The sequence below is a fragment of the Anser anser genome (assembly GCF_964211835.1).
Source record: "Anser anser genome assembly, chromosome: 2".
Classification (NCBI taxonomy): domain Eukaryota; kingdom Metazoa; phylum Chordata; class Aves; order Anseriformes; family Anatidae; genus Anser; species Anser anser.
In genome coordinates, this window is record NC_139721.1 from 1,893,922 (window position 1) to 1,908,177 (window position 14,256).

Below are 14,256 nucleotides of genomic sequence, written 5' to 3' on the forward strand. Positions count from 1 at the left end.
GTGGTTCATCCTGGATTACCCTTTGGGAAAACCCCTTCCCTGCCTCCTACAATTAACAGTTTGTTAATGCCTTGTGTCCCAAGGATCTAGGTACTTTTCTCTTTCACAATAGCAGACAGTGTCATTATTCTCTGACATCCGTTGACTTCATCCGAAATTTGATGCTGGCCTTTGTCCCATAGCATTGGGCGCTCTGGTCATCTGCAGATGACTCATCTCTTCCGAATAAATGGTTCTCTGTTATTTCAGCCTGTGGCTCTGCAGATCCTTTGCAGTTCCAGGAGTCCTTAGGGTATGAGGGAGGAAAATGGGGCACTTGGCCAACCTCCCTCCCTTTCGGTCCTCCACCCGCTGCTGTGCTGACTTCACAAAGACTTGCGGGCAAACCCACAACTTGCAGGCAACCTCAGGTCACCCATGGATCAACCAGGACACACCGGGAACACACTTTCCACTTCTCTCCAACAGTTACTGCCTTCCATGGTGCTCCAGGTACCTGACTGTGCAGATCTGCCCACCAACCCAAGGACGCTAGGGCTGTGGGAAGGTGTATGAGTGACCATAAGCACACGTAGCAGGGAACGTGGGCATTTCTTTTGTCTTGTGTAGTAGCTAACAAAGTGTAAGATCCCAGGATCTTGGTCACAAGTAAGTTCCTTTTCAGGTGTAATTCTTGGGGCACGTGCCCTCCAGAATTTGTCATAAATTATGGCCCCTCAAGTTTTGGAGGTACAGTTGCCACCCTTATTCTGCTGTGCCATGGCATCTCACAGCACATATGGTCATTACACTGCAATGACCAAGACGGAGCAATGGCCAGACATGCAAAACAGATGCACCTGCAGCTCCTGCTGAGTGCTGGAATACACGCCTGAGTGATACACATGCAACACACTCACATTTGATTTAGAAATATGTATATTTTAGGTGTTACATGGATTGTATGCACACACATTTTCTCATCTAGCAGCAATACAGCAATACAGTAATAGCAATAAAGAAGCTATCATAAGGCAAAGATCTGCCATCAGCTCCAAAGACGCTGTATGCAACACACCAAATTGCTTCCAGCTACAATTCCCATCATAACAGGGGTGCTCCAAGACTTCCCGTGGTCATGGGATTCCTCTTCCCTCCTCACCATCTGTTGTTCAGGAAGGCCCAGAGCACACTAGCTGATATCCCTGCTGCCATCCCATAGCTGCTCCTCACACTGCCAGCTGCATTGACGTTGCAGAGGTCGGTGCTGCAGCAAGAGACATTCCTGTTGCCCACTTTGAAGTCCTGAAAGTCTGCTTCACATGTTGATTCACAGCCCTTGCTGATGATGCTGAAGAGCCCGATGATCCCTGGAAGGAAACAGGACCATTACTCCAAGGACTCAGTGAAATGTTACCCAAGCCAAGGATCATTGATCTGAATAACAAGATGTTAATTCTTATCTAGGTTTACTGCATGGGAAAAGAAAATATCTTTAACAATATCTACATGTTTTGCTATTGCAGGTTTTATTTTTGGGGTGTCAGTTTGTCAGTAGGGAGGGAAGGAATTCAATCCCTGATCACTTGCTTGAGGCAGTGTGTTCCACAGCACAGTTCTCAGGGACTTCTGAAGCAGCACCACCTGCATAAATTTTGATAATATAGTTAATAACAAAAGCAGCCATTTACAGCTTTGTCTGGGAGTCTACACTACAAACAGATGAGGAACAAGTGGGGGGGACAATCTTTGCACCTATCCTATACACCTTCATTACACGGAGCCTTTCACCGTCCAGAGGAATTACAGAAACAGGGCTATGCTCCTATGCCCCTTTCATATATGACAGAATTATATGATCTGTTTGTCAGATGCAGGGCCTGTTTTTTTTTTTTTTTTTTGTTTTGTTTAGTTTTGTTTTCCCCCCATGGTCAGATTACACTTTACATGAGATCTCCTGGTCTTGCATAATTTAATCAAAGCACTAAGCCTTTGCCATATTCAAGCTTAGTGTGTAAGGCCAGCAGGTTGGCTCTCCTTTATGTGAATGCACGGCCGTGGGTTTGTGCAGTACTGACAAGGAGGGTGCCTACTGGAGATATTGCATTCACTGCCTGACAGATGACTTTGAACACGCCACCAATGGGTTTTGTGCCCCAAGAGCAACTGAGCAGGCACCACAGATCTGCACACGGTGAACAAGGGTTACTTTTATTTTTCAAGATTGGAAGAATTAAGTCATAATCCATTAACAGATTTTACCTGGAGACACACAAGCTGGCTGCATTCAGAGCTGGCTGTGATGAGGGGGAAAGTGAAATTCTGTCCTTTCCATTGAATTTCCCTAGTCAGCTTTTGCTGAAGTGCAGCCCCTCACATTGCAACCCACGTATTTAACTTTTCAAAGCTATAAGATTATTGCCCTTGTAAGCAAAAAATCTTTGATATTAAGGAAGAAAAAGAAGCTTTATTTTGCACAGGTGAGAGATATTGGTAGATATTATTCATATTGCCCTGTCCTTAACCACTACTTCCCTGCTCAGCTATGTGCAGTACAAAGCAGCTGCACTCTCGAATATTTTTGCAGGCACTGGCCATACTGTTCAATACTTCATATGACCTACTGGCCAACACAGAGCAATTTATGAGATACATCATCCACATGACTTCGTAATCACACCATTGGTGATGGCCAGGACCACTACTAAGACATTAGATATCCAAAAGGGTTAATCATTGTTTTTCTGTCATTCCTATCTAAACTGGAACTCATCCAAAAGTTTTTCCTCGCCACTTCTCACCAGATGACTTTTCTTTTCCTGATGAACACTGGGCTTTTCTGGCCCACACCAGCTGGTGTGTCTAGATCAGGTAGGGATGATTGGGCACCCAAGGCTGGGGCCATGCCTGGCTCCAACAACACAACCCCCCCATGCGTTGCCCACCCCCACTTTGCCTTACTGATCACTTCTGTCTTGCATGTGCTCTTTCCGCTGCAGTTCACTTCTTCCTTACAGTTGTCGTTGCTGAGTTTTGACTTGCAGCTGAAACACCTCAGAGAATAACCTGCAAGAGACCGAGAGGGGTTGTAAGAAAAATCCATCTGAAGCTCTCCAGGTAACCAAATTTAGTGCATGCGCTGGGAATCAGAACCCTTTTTGTGGGTGCTCAAAGGAAGGCAGTACCTCTGTTATTGGGAAAACAGTGCTGTGTTTGTCTATTTTTTTCCATTTTTGGTGGAGAATGTTATGCTTGCTTGGGATGAGAGGATATTTGGTAGGTGCTGGAGCAGCTCCTGATGTAGGTAGTACAAGGAGGGGGGCAAAAAGAGACCAGCAGGTTATCTGCTCTCATCAGTCAATGGCAAGGGGGCTACTCCTTCCTTAACATTTGAGATACTCTGCTCATGAATTGAGCAGAGATGGAAGGATCAAGTCCCCAAAAGGACAGGTTGATGTTTTTCACCTGCCTCTATAGACAGGAGTGTTGTGCCAAGGGTGCTTGTGAGCTTTAGCTGAGGCATTTCCCCATTGAAATGAGAAAGCCCAGGGGAGAGAGAGGAAAAGGGAGGGGTGGAGCAGGGGATTTGCAAGGTTTCTTCCATCCCTTTTGCTTGGTTTGTCCAACTTGTGCCACCTGCTCTCCCATACTCTTAGAAATCAAAAGGCGAGCAGAAAGGGCTTTCATGTCACTTTATCATGTCACCACGTGTTCCCACCCCATCATGGACATGGGGGACCAAAGTCAGTGCTGTTAACACCTTCTGAGTAGTGACAGGGTCAAGACAAGGCAGAATAAGCAGTGTAGTTTACAAGTGTCTAGTCCTGATGAAAAATAGTCCCCCAAGGAATGAGAGCATGGTGCAATTACCTGTTCCTATTACCTCCCTGTGCCCCAGGGCATCTCTGGAGCTTTGCAGCCTTCTAAGTGTGCTGTGAATGTCCATAAGCACTTTAACCCCCTGACTGCCAGGCTTGTCTCACGGTTTCTTCAGTACCCTTAAACCTAAAACACTTTTTCAGGACACAGACAAGCCCTAACTAGAAATAAGTGTTATTCAGAGCAGGAACAGGAAGTAATTTGAAGATCTTGGTCTCCTCTCCAAGATGTTCTGAAATAAATGCCTGATTCAGCAAGCAGCCAGACCCCAGATTATCTGTAGTGCTGCACTCTGTTGTCATGTTTATCTGACTTTTAATACAGTGAAAGTCACTTTTCAGAGCACTCTGCTGAAAGGTGGCAGAGGAAAGGGTCTGGCCAAGGCTGTACAAAACCCTTCTCAGTCTATTCCTTAAGCATCCTCTGTTGTTTGAGACAAGTTTCTGCTCAGATATGCGTTTTCTCTTCTCTGGTAATAGGGAAGAGCTGTTTTTAAACAGTTTTTTTCCTAGTCAGGCCAAAAAAGTGACAGATCTGTGCTGCCTGTATCCCACCCATCGCCCATTCAGTCTAGAAAACAGCATGCTGTGGTATTCTCCCCATTTCTCTCCTCCTTTCTCGCCAACAATCTGTGCAGCATCAGAGGCCACTTTTAAAATGAGTCAGAAAGCAAGCTGGAACAAAACCTCTTTGCAGAAATGCTGCAACAGGCATTTTAATAGCATGGGAAGGGTGATAATAATGCTCCCTCCCCCTTTTATGAAAAAGAAAAAATAACAAAACCGAAAAACCCTATATATAATTAAATAATTAAGTAATTTTTATGTCAGTTAAATTCAATGTTTTATAGGACTTATCTTGCCTGGAAGCTGTTCTACTCAGCACAAGGATCAGCAGAGACACACGATATATATATTTTTTTTCCACTACAGCACCCAGGACATCTTAACAAAAACAAACATCTTAAAACATCTGCATCAGCATTTCTTCCCTCACTGCCAAACCCCATAAAAAGCCTTTTCTCCTAGCTGAAGATATGCTGGAGAGGATGCAGGACTATCTTACCTGAGTCCACGCACAGGACCGCTGCCAGGAGGACAATGAAGAAAACCTTCATTTTGGGATGTCTTTTCTTGTGCTGAATATGGGCTGTTTCCTCGTGGGGTACTTTATATACTGTGGGAGGCAGCGATCGTGCATGCCCAGAAGATCACCCTGTGAAGGCACCTGAGCGAGGTTATATGCTGGACCAAGGGAGGGGTTGCTTTGTGGTGGTGATATTTTCTTTAGGTGCCTCTCCTATCTGACTGTGACTTGCCCAGCTGCCAAAACTCTCCACTTCTACACCCTCGCCTTCCCTCCCACCCTTGGGCAAAGTGTTCATGAGCGGAAGAAAAAAACCCGAATTCCTTAGAACAAGTTGGCCTTATGCATCTCACTGGGGCAAGCAAGACTGTGGTCGCACCCTGTGAACAGAGCTCTCCACCCCCACTGCTATCCTGTGTAGAGCTATTGTTATTTAATCAAGCACAAAATGTTTTGTTTTGTTTTTGTATTATTTTTTTTTTAAATAGACACCTCCTGCTATTTTATCTGACTCTATGTGACACTGGTGGCATGCAGTGGCAAGGTATTTGGGCAAATCACAACACATAATACTCTTTCAGGTAACTGCGTGCTCACATACATTTATTTCTGTATACTGCTTATAATCTAGTAAGAGACAATGCCCAATTCATTTTTTTTTTTTTTTTTGAAGTGTGTTGAAACAAAAGGGACTTTGTGATATCTTTCTCTGGTATTGTTCTTATCTCCACGTCATATACACTGTGGCATGCCTCTATTCGTTGGCCTCTCTGTCAAGTAGAGGTTGGGTCCAGTTTTGACATTTGAACTCTCACCAGAGTGTACTGTAAATAATCCAGGCTTGTTAAAGAAAATGGCATTTCCCACCACAGATGAGGATGAATTCAGCCACATTCCAGACTGAAGCACAAATGTTTTCTTTGGCCGGTTGATGAGATCTCTTCCATCCATGATGTCCTTTGGCCACTTCTCAGTGCACACCAGCAGGAAAGGAAAGGAAAGGAAAGGAAAGGAAAGGAAAGGAAAGGAAAGGAAAGGAAAGGAAAGGAAAGGAAAGGAAAGGAAAGGAAAGGAAAGGAAAGGAAAGGAAAGGAAAGGAAAGGAAAGGAAAGGAAAGGAAAGGAAAGGAAAGGAAAGGAAAGGAAAGGAAAGGAAAGGAAAGGAAAGGAAAGGAAAGGAAAGGAAAGGAAAGGAAAGGAAAGGAAAGGAAAGGAAAGGAAAGGAAAAATCTTCTTAAAGGAAAGATCTTAAATCTCAGGAGCATAAGGCTTTGCAGTAACAGCCTTCAGGGACTTGCACACAATTTACCTCTTATGACACTAGGTACTTCAAGTTGAAAGGAAGGTGTGTCGGCATGTTGGTGGATCTTTTCTCTTCATCAATGGCTGCAGGATGAGTGATGGAAGATCAACCAGAATAACTCTGCTGATGTTAATGGCGCTACCATGAGTTACAGCTTTGGATGCAGGGGATAATTTTGCAAATCCTGTTTCCTATGAGAAGATTTTTATCTTCAAGTCCTCTTTGAACTCTTGAATGGAACAGAACGGAAAGGAAGGGAAAGGAAAAAAACAAACAAACAAACAAACAAAAACAAACAAACAAGAAAACACAGAACTTCCTTTCTGTGTCTATTGCCTTTTGCTTCATCTTTTTTATTTTATTTTATTTTATTTTATTTTTTTCTCCCAAGGACAGCCCTTTTATAGACAACTTCTATGGGATAGCTGGAGAAAAAAGCAATACACTTTCAGGCTCTGGTGTTCTTTTTTCAAAAATATTTAAGGGTAATTTTTGTTTTACCTCTTTATGTTTTCCCGTGTAGGGTCTGATTGCTTGTGTTAGGCAAGAAGAGATCCAACTGGAGAGGATAACCTGGTCCCCTAGTCAAATCCACCCAGACCTGGAATTAATATTTCTTCCTTCAAGTACTTTGTATGTACTTACATCAGTTGTTGTGTCTCACTTTTTTTGAATGTATATGTGCAGTTCCTGCTCAACTCCTGAAGATGGCAAACATGCCCCGTTACAACAGTCATATTAACCTGCATTTGTCCATAACATTGTAAGTGCAAGGTATCTTTTATTTTAATTTTATTTCTTATTTTCCCGATGTTTTAAAATCCCAAGTTAATTTAATTACATGCAGAAGACTAATTCCCCCGGGGATCTAAGGATGTCTACAAATCTTTTTATTTATTTATTTTATTTATTTATTTTTTTAAGGTTGTTTTATGTTGACACTGCAGATTCCTGACAGATACAGCTCTGCATCTTTCTGTTGAGGAGGCAGGGCTGGAGGGCTTGATTATTTGCTGTTCACCTGTCTGGCATCATGCTGAAAAAGTTGTGGCAGGATGTGATACTGAGCATGGTGCCACCAATCACACTGAGGGGCTGGATCACAGTGGTAGGCATTAGCTGGAATTTTGAGGATGTGAAAGGCAGTAGGTGAAATGATGCTTGGGAAATCTGGATAGAGATACCAAGCATCTCCAAAGACAAAAAGCACCAATTTCCTGGTCTGCAGCACCATTTGACTAGATGGTTTGAAGAAGATGCAGCAAAGCCTGTCAGACGGCATGGAAAAAGTATTAAGACTTCAAGCACAGGCTGCCTTATTCATGGGGATGTCTTTTAAGTGCAGAAGAAAAAATAAAAAAAGAAAAAAAAAAGAAAAAAAAAGAAAAATAAAGACAGAACCAGCAAGAAGGAAACTGCAGGTCAAGTTCTATGTACTCATCAGAGCGCCTGGATGAATTGCAGCCATTGAAAGAGCCAAATCATCAGGGGATCTTGCAGAGTCCAACCTTCAAGCTCGGAGGTGTGATGCCTTCTCAGACGCCTTAATTCAAACCAGAATTAAGTGCCAGAACAGGAGGAATCGCTGTCCAAGGCTGCCTGGCCTTGCAGAGAGGTCACAGTTCTGCTCAGCATGACCGTGGCTTACAGCTCCTTTACCTGTTGATCATCCAGGGTGCCTTGGGACTTCCTCTTGATCTTCACATCAGTGCTAGTCTGTCTGAACAGCATCCGTGGAGAAGAGCTGTTTCAACTCACTCTGCACTGACAAGGAATCAAGTCTCTGTCCGTCATCCTACTTCTTTCAGTAGTGAATGCAAAGAGGCCACCTCTCCATAAGGTGATTACTGAGGTCAGCATCCAGGGCAGGTGAGATAAGCTCAGGCCTCACCTCCAAAAATGGCCAAAAAAAGCCCTTTAGAAGTTTTCAGAGTGCTCTGAAGTGCCTCTGTGGAGTTTGCAGGGGGAATCTTACTGACTTTTCCAGTTCTTGAAAGTGTTTGGTGTGGGTGCAGTGAATCAGCTGGTGATAGCTGCATATCATGGTCTATCCTTGCAGTTTTCTGTGTAGCTGAGACTGAGGATGTGAAAAAAAAGAGGCTGGTGTTTCCTTGTCCTTAGCATTCCTGTGATGACCGTAAACCTGCTCAGGATGTGGGGATGTGTTTGCTAAAATAGACTATATCATATTGGATTTTAACAGCAAATTTTAGGCATCATAGTGAGAATTCCTAGTAGCTGCACAACGACATTTCAGGGAAATCAAGCAGCCTCAGGAGCAGCTGTCCCAAGTCAGAACGGATGGAGAGCAAACGACACCGAGTCACCAGACGGCAGTAAGGAAAGACACATTACAGACGTGTCCATAAGGAGGGAATCATGGATCCTAAATGAGACATATGATAGGACAGACAAGAAACCAGATGGATAGATAAGGGGAGAGAAAGATTTAAAAACAAGTAGATATATAGATGTCCACAGAGAGGGATGGACAGATAGCGCAGGAGGAGACGGCCCAGTGCCCTGTGAGTGTGATTACAGGCAGCGTCATTTTGGGGCTTGGCTCTGCTTGGGACAATAGGAGGCAGTATGTCCCCTGTGCTGGCCCAAGGTATTTCTCACCAAGCTCACAGCTGTTTTCCACCCTCCCATGCACGTGAGTTGGGGTGGGGAGGCATGCTGTGCTCCAGCAGCAGGAAACATGATTCCTGCTGCTGCTGGACTGCCTTTGGCAGGCTGCAGGGATGTAGCTCCAGCTCCAGGTGTAGGTGCTTACCACCGCTTTAGGTCATGGTCTAGGAAATTCTACAAGGCTTTACATCTAGGTTTCTGTTCAAGTAAGCTTCAGAGCACGTGCAGGCAAAGATAGGCTGCCTGGGTCCAGCAAGGAGACTTGAGCAGTCATTAAGAGCTGAGCATTGAACAAAGACAGAAAGGTCTTGAGGTCCCCGTCACTGGGCTGCTGATGGACATTTGCCATATGCCTCTGCTTCTTTGTGCCTCTTCTTTCTCTAATGCAAAATAGGGCTGATGACACCTGTTTCACAAGGGAAGTGTTTTGAGATCTGTAAATGTCACAGGTACAATGTGTACACTTGTGGGTGCCAACAAGTACAGTGATCGTTACAAGGCTTTGACAGGCGAGGAGCCTGTTGGACCTTGACTGTTTCTACAAGGGACCAGGCACCAGCTGTTCCCATTTGGGATTTCAGATTTCAGCGATTTGCCCGACCAGCCTTGGAGGAAAAGTTCACCTTCACATCACGCACGCTCTTGCTGACAACCATGAAATCAATGCGTTGCTCCAAACTAATCCCATCATCGTGCTAATTCTGTCTGTAAAGCAAACTGCAGATGGACAAAATTTCCCAGGGCTGTAGGGGTTGCAGATCCCCCATACGGTGGTGCTGTTGCTGCGTTGCTGGTGCACAGAGCCCTCGGTGTGTGGGAGCAGCCCAGACTGTTTGTTTAAAATCTCAGCAACTTCAGAGCATCAAAAATGCATTTGACTTTTTTTTTTTTTTTTTTTTTTTTTTTGTTATTTTCCTAATTGCTAAGCTCTTTTGGTTGTAAAAGACTCGGAATGTGGGATCCCTGCCAGCCTCTGCTGGAGATGCCTCGTGCATCCCCGAGCTGTTTGCAGGAAAATGGAGTGCATTTTCCCATGCCTACGCTTTGGAGCTGGGGCAAAGTGTGGGGAGAGAAGCTCATGCTGGGATCACAAAGAAGCTTTATGCTTGCTCTGTCCTCACAAAACATTTCCATACCCCCTTGCATGCCAGGCATTGCAGCTTCTTTTGGACAGATATATCAAAAAGTAACTTGAAATACAGGCAGAAAACGTGATTTTCCTGAGACCATGCAATAAGGAAGCATCAGACCTGAACCAGAACACTCAAGCAGAGATGCTTCCTAGACTGTCACCTTCTTCTTCCATCAAAAAAAAAAAAAAAAAAAAAAAAAAGATTTGATTGCTCTGAGCCCACATAATTTCTATGGGGAAGAGGCCAAGGTTTCTAGTCTGGTGGCTGCAGGTAGTAAATGGTAGACCTGATGGCTGGACTCACCAAGTTTCCTTTGTCCCCCTGTCCTCATTCTGAAGCCAGAGTTTGGGTAGTGGTCTCTCAGAGAGTGGTAGTTACCCCACTTTAACACAGCTTGGGGAAGAGACTTTGGCACCAGAGCTCACTTCATGGTCTTAAATACAGGGAAGTATTTTCTCGATGGAATATGTTTGTCAGGACTGTTTTGTGACTTGGTCAGGAATTTGTTGACAAAATGCTTTCTGTGTTGGAAAATATCAGTTAGTTGACAAAGAAATGTTCTGCAGAAATAATAAAACTATTTTAAGTTCAGGGTGGATTTTGCAATCAAACCCAAGCAGAGAGCCCAAGATCAATCTAGCATAGCCAATCTCCACCAGTCAGGGCATGCAATTAAGGTGAGGGAGATACAGGATCAGTCCTTTTAAGTCACGTTTCCTTTCCCTTGAGAAGATGCTCTACCCACAGATACTGGAATTCAGATTGTATTTGTCTTTGTCCCTCTTCTTATAACAGTTCTGCTTCGTGTTAACGAATTATAAACTAATTGGACCAGAGAGATGCTGTGTCTTGAAGCAATTTGATTTTGATGAATTGGCAAATTCTGACAAAAACTGTTTCATTAAAAAAGCTTTTTTTCTTGGCTGCTTTATCAAATGCTCCAGTGCTTAGGATAGCAGAAGAGAAGCTGTGTAAACCAGGAGAGAGAATGGAAATTCCGACTAATATCTGTCATTTCCTCCATTTTGACTGTTTAGCTGAAAAAATTGATTTGAAAAATCAACCCACAGTTTCTCAGAGACATTATGAAAAGAGAGGTATGGGTTGTTTTATTTTTTTGCTAAATATGGTGTATGCAAATGGCTCTAAAAGAGATTTTTTTTTTTAATATTTTTAATATTTTTTCCTCTGTCTGTATATCTTAAGTACTGGCTAGGAGGCCCTTTGTTATGCAGTATCAGGCAAATGAAATAGTTTCTAATTCCAAGCATTACTTTCCTGTCATGACAGCAAGCCAAAGTGATCAATATAGATTAAAAAATATATATATATATATCGTTGCTTCAGAGTTTCCTTGCTGGTATCTACATCCTCAAGGTTTTCTTTGGTGTATCTTCAGATTACCAGATTTTATCTGCCTGTATCATACTGTGATTCAGTGATGCTCTGGTTTTCTTCTCTCATCAGCCACTAATGATGATATTGGGGATGCAATTAGGGTCTGTATCTGGCCATGCCACCCAGAATGCTCTCTACACTCACGGGAGATGTGGTCAGAAGAGCTTGGTCTGTTGTTTAACTTAGCCTAAAGATGACACTTGAATTTAATCAGACAAATTGTGTCTCCAGCTCCATTGGCTTTGTTGGTTAAATCTCTACAGACTACAGTGGGATCTTGGACACCTGGCTAAAAGACAGAGCACTGCATTGCAGGCAGTCATGTTTTGTGAAATGTTCACCAATAAATGCATAGATAAATGGAAGAAAAAAAAGGGAGAAAAAAAAAAGGTTCAAATAGCATGACTCAAAGCTGATCCCAGTGGTTACATTTTTCGTTTTGTCACTGGACTGAAATCATCCTTCATACATCCCCAGGCAGGAGTCAGAAATCCCTTCTCCTGCTTGACCTTTACAAATTTCACATCCTGCTTCACTGTAACCTTTTCAGACATGCCACAGACCCCAATCATAGATTTTTGCAATCGATACCGTAGCTCTGCAGCGAGCACATGACTTAACAACTACGTTCTCAGTTTCTTCGGCAAAAACTGAGATGCCGAAGGATGGAGACAGAAATGTGACTGGGATTAAAACGGGGATCTGATGAGACCAAAATGGAGGGGACAGACTTACAGAATGCAGCTTGAGCACAAAGGTGCAGTTTTCATGAATCAAGTTTTCTGATGAGCAGCAAAACTAGTGAAGCTCAGTTCCCCATGCACATGTACCCTCTGCTCCCTAAGCTCCAAGCTCCCTGTTTAGGTATTGTCACACGCCCTTCAGCTCCCTCCCATGATTCCTTTCTCTTCATCTGGGCAAAAGGCACCAAAATTCAGGGTATGGATGTGATGCTGGGCCCATCTAACCTATGTGCTGAATTACCAGCTGGCTGCTGTTTCTAAAAGTGGTTGAGGAGCCGAGGTCCTTTGGTGGGATTACTCATTTGGGTTTCTCCTCTGTTTGACCATTTTTCACAATCCTAAGAGCATGTCTAGACCTTTGAGATCTTTCTCCTCATCCAATTTGTTTGAACCTGGGTTGCTGTTAGCCAGCCAGATGTGTGGGTGGATGGATGGAAGGATGGAGAAGCAATGCAAATAACATAAGCCATATTTCCATAGGAGACCAGGTTAAGACTTATGGGACTATAGGTAGAGCATCCAGAGATGGGAAAGAAAAAGTAAAAAATAAATAAAAATAAAAAAAAATAAAAAAAATAAAAAAGAGGAGGGAAGATTAAAAAAAACAACAAAAAACTAACAAACAAACAAACAAAAAAAAAATAGGAAATGTTAGGGATGTTACAAAATAATTGCTGACCAGGGAACAGAAACAGATAAACAGTTAACAGGGAAAGGAACGGGTGCTATTCCTCCGTTGTGGAACACAAACCCAGAGTAGGAAAGGAAAGAGCTAAGACTTTAGGAGTTTGGGGACAGTTTGCTTCTCCCATTTGATGGTTCACATTGGATGGACCTTGGCTAATTCTTCACTGAACAAAGCAAGGTTGTACGCTCTCGGGGGTATTGCAGCCCGGCTTGAATTAATTTTCTATTAATTACTGGAGTGATTTTAGCATGAATAAGCAATGGCTATTTTTGGCAGCAGGACTGATTAGGCATCAGAAGGAACTACCCTGGGAACTGGTGGGGCACCTGCTGCTTTGGAAGGGGAGAGCAGACATCCCCGTTCAGAACAAAGCAGCCATCTGGCTCAGGTACTGCCTCTGACATTGGTCCTTAGTGGATGCACAGGGAAAGATTATGAGAGAAAAAGGCAGAAAAAATCCTGCTTTCTCTCACCATATCTCCCTGGCTTTATCTACCTGTGGCTTTGTGGCTTCACAAGCAGGAAGTGCCATCCACACTATCCTGCTTCTTTGTGACATATTTGTTTCTATGAATTTCTCCCAGCTATTTCTCAGCCATTTATATTCTTTGGTACTAAGATATTCTCTACAAAACTTTCACTTATCTTCAGACTCACATCTGCTCTTTCCAAGACTAAAAAAAAAAAATCTGTTCTTTTTCTCTTTCCTCCCTGGCCATGTTTTCCAGATCTCTGCTTTTGCTTCTCTCTGGAGCGGCTCCAACGGGTACATCTTCTTGCTGAGGTCATCAGCTCAAGGCTAGAAGCCTTTTGGAAGAGAGATTTTTGCCAAAAGTGAAGTAGTGCTCTCAGCTCAGCGCCAGTGGGAACGGCGTAAATTCTGCAGGAGCTGAGACACCGTGGTCTGATGTTTTCCTCTGGCCATTCATTTCTGAATCCATGGCAACCTTTTAAAAACTTCCTGAGAGAAAGTGACAAACAAGTGCTTTGAAATACAATGCCGACACCTCTCTAAGTAAATTAAATATTCCTGTTATTTATTTGTTTGTTTATTTATTTTTGTTTGTTCAGTATTATTATTTTTGCCTCTGAGACCAGTTGACAAGAAATGACTGTGCAAACACTACAAAATTTTTTACCGTGCAAGTAGGAGGACTATAAGAATGCTGGCTGTTGGAAATAGTCCCAGGCCCATACTCACTTCCAACTGTACAAGAATTGTTTGGGACAGTTGTAGGCATTTCACTGTATTTATTGGACTAGGTGTTGTGTGATTGTTGACTAAAAAAACCTTAAATATTAAGAATAAATAATAAGTTACTGGCAAGTTATGCTGATAGGGATGTAGCAGGGTATATAAAGTTTTGCAAAGCTATCTAAGTTAAGGTTTTTAGCCTAAGATAACTGAAAAAAGAGA

The 14,256-nt window shown here is 43.1% G+C and overlaps 1 protein-coding gene across 1 annotated transcript; it reads right to left on the reverse strand.

The window, feature by feature from the left end:
* Positions 1-900: 900 nt before the first annotated feature.
* Positions 901-5,203, reverse strand: PSCA (prostate stem cell antigen). Its single transcript, XM_083825565.1, has 3 exons — positions 4,924-5,203; positions 2,941-3,045; positions 901-1,349 (listed from the first exon to the last, which is right to left on the reverse strand). Exons 1-3 carry the CDS (start codon positions 4,973-4,975, stop codon positions 1,138-1,140), a joined length of 369 nt encoding a protein of 122 aa, XP_083681691.1. The 5' UTR covers positions 4,976-5,203; the 3' UTR covers positions 901-1,137.
* Positions 5,204-14,256: the final 9,053 nt, after the last annotated feature.